The 1,360-nt window shown below is 40.1% G+C and overlaps 1 protein-coding gene across 1 annotated transcript in view; it reads right to left on the bottom strand.

Moving 5' to 3' along the window:
- LOC107486636 (uncharacterized) overlaps positions 1–1,360 on the bottom strand; it is a 4,272-nt gene continuing 2,912 nt past the window's right edge. Inside the window, exons 3-4 of the mRNA XM_052256974.1 lie at positions 714–999; positions 1–614 (exon numbers count right to left, since the gene is read on the bottom strand). Coding sequence (XP_052112934.1) covers positions 417–614; positions 714–971 — 456 coding nt within the window. The 5' untranslated portion in view covers positions 972–999 and the 3' untranslated portion in view covers positions 1–416. The remainder of the gene's footprint in view (positions 615–713; positions 1,000–1,360) is intronic.

Here is a 1,360-nt window from a genome sequence, read left to right on the forward strand (position 1 = left end):
AAATTCAAATAAATCAAATACAATGAAACATTAAAACATAGCCCTAATCACTAAAGATTCTGGTAGTCGTCGTTGTCGTCATTCCCGTAGTCTTGCTAAGGTAGTGGAGAAGGCGATGATGTATGTGTCCCACCAGTAGCACTGCTGCCACCAGCAGCACCACTGCCACTGACGTGCATCTAGGCCTGGTACATCGCTATCTACTGCTCCATCTGCTGAAGTCGCTTCAGTTGCTCTTTTCACTCCAGTCTGAGCTTATCCGTGTCCGTCATGCATATGAGGATCTTCTGAAACCTCTCCCAAGTTTCGTTCAGCTCCTGAGTCTGTTCATAAAGACTCTGGGTGAGCTCCTGCACTTGCAGCCTCAAATCAATACCTTCCCTGGGATCAACGACTCGACTGGTGATAGAGGTGGACTATGGCCTCATCGTGGAGGTGTAGAAACTGCTGACGAAGAACAACCCAAACCTGTATACGCGGTTCTTGCACGGTGCTGAGGCAGTCTCGTGCCAAATCGCATTAGGATCGACGACTGAAGTAACAGAGCCACTAACCTCCTCCCCACTTTGCTGAGATTGCTCAGTTGCGGCCTCCAATCTTTGAATGTAGGACTCCTGTGTAGCACGATATTATGATTAAGACGACGGTTGTACAGTTAATTGAAAATTTTATATCACAAGATCAGATGTTTATTCACATAATGATCCGCAAACCGTTGATAAACAAATCTCTCTTTGTTCTCCTTCAAAATGTGGGTGTAAATGAAGGTCTCCGCCAATGTCACCTAGCAATCTAACAACTTCGACAACACATGTTGCATTGAAACAATATGTTAGGATGCCTACTAATGATATGTCAAAGAATATAACTAAATTAATAACAAAATTAGAGTAGCTACATATCAGTCTGGCCTTAGTCTTCATGAAGGTCGTTGAGTCGTCGGTATACTTGGACGATCTATCCGATGTCATGTTAGTTCTGTTTGTGAGATGCCGATGCCTGAAACACTCATCGGTCTCCCAGTTAATGTACATAGTGTAACACCCTAACTATCAGAATGTCACGCTTCCGACTGCACCACTATGATAATTCGAGTATTACGACGAATCTTATAATATTTAATACTAAAATACGAGCCTGTTTAAAACTTAAAAATCGTATTACCATTCGAAAGACTTTTAAATAGATAACATACATCTATACAAAACTCAATACTTACTATATATACACACACACACATCCTATTAATTTTACAAGCATTACATAATCAGAATCATATTCCTCATATAAAAAATTGTAAAAATAAAGGCAAGGGAAAAAGTAACTAATACAACACAATATCATTAAAACAGAAAAAGAA

This window comes from Arachis duranensis, chromosome 1 (assembly GCF_000817695.3).
Source record: "Arachis duranensis cultivar V14167 chromosome 1, aradu.V14167.gnm2.J7QH, whole genome shotgun sequence".
NCBI classification, from domain to species: Eukaryota; Viridiplantae; Streptophyta; class Magnoliopsida; order Fabales; family Fabaceae; genus Arachis; species Arachis duranensis.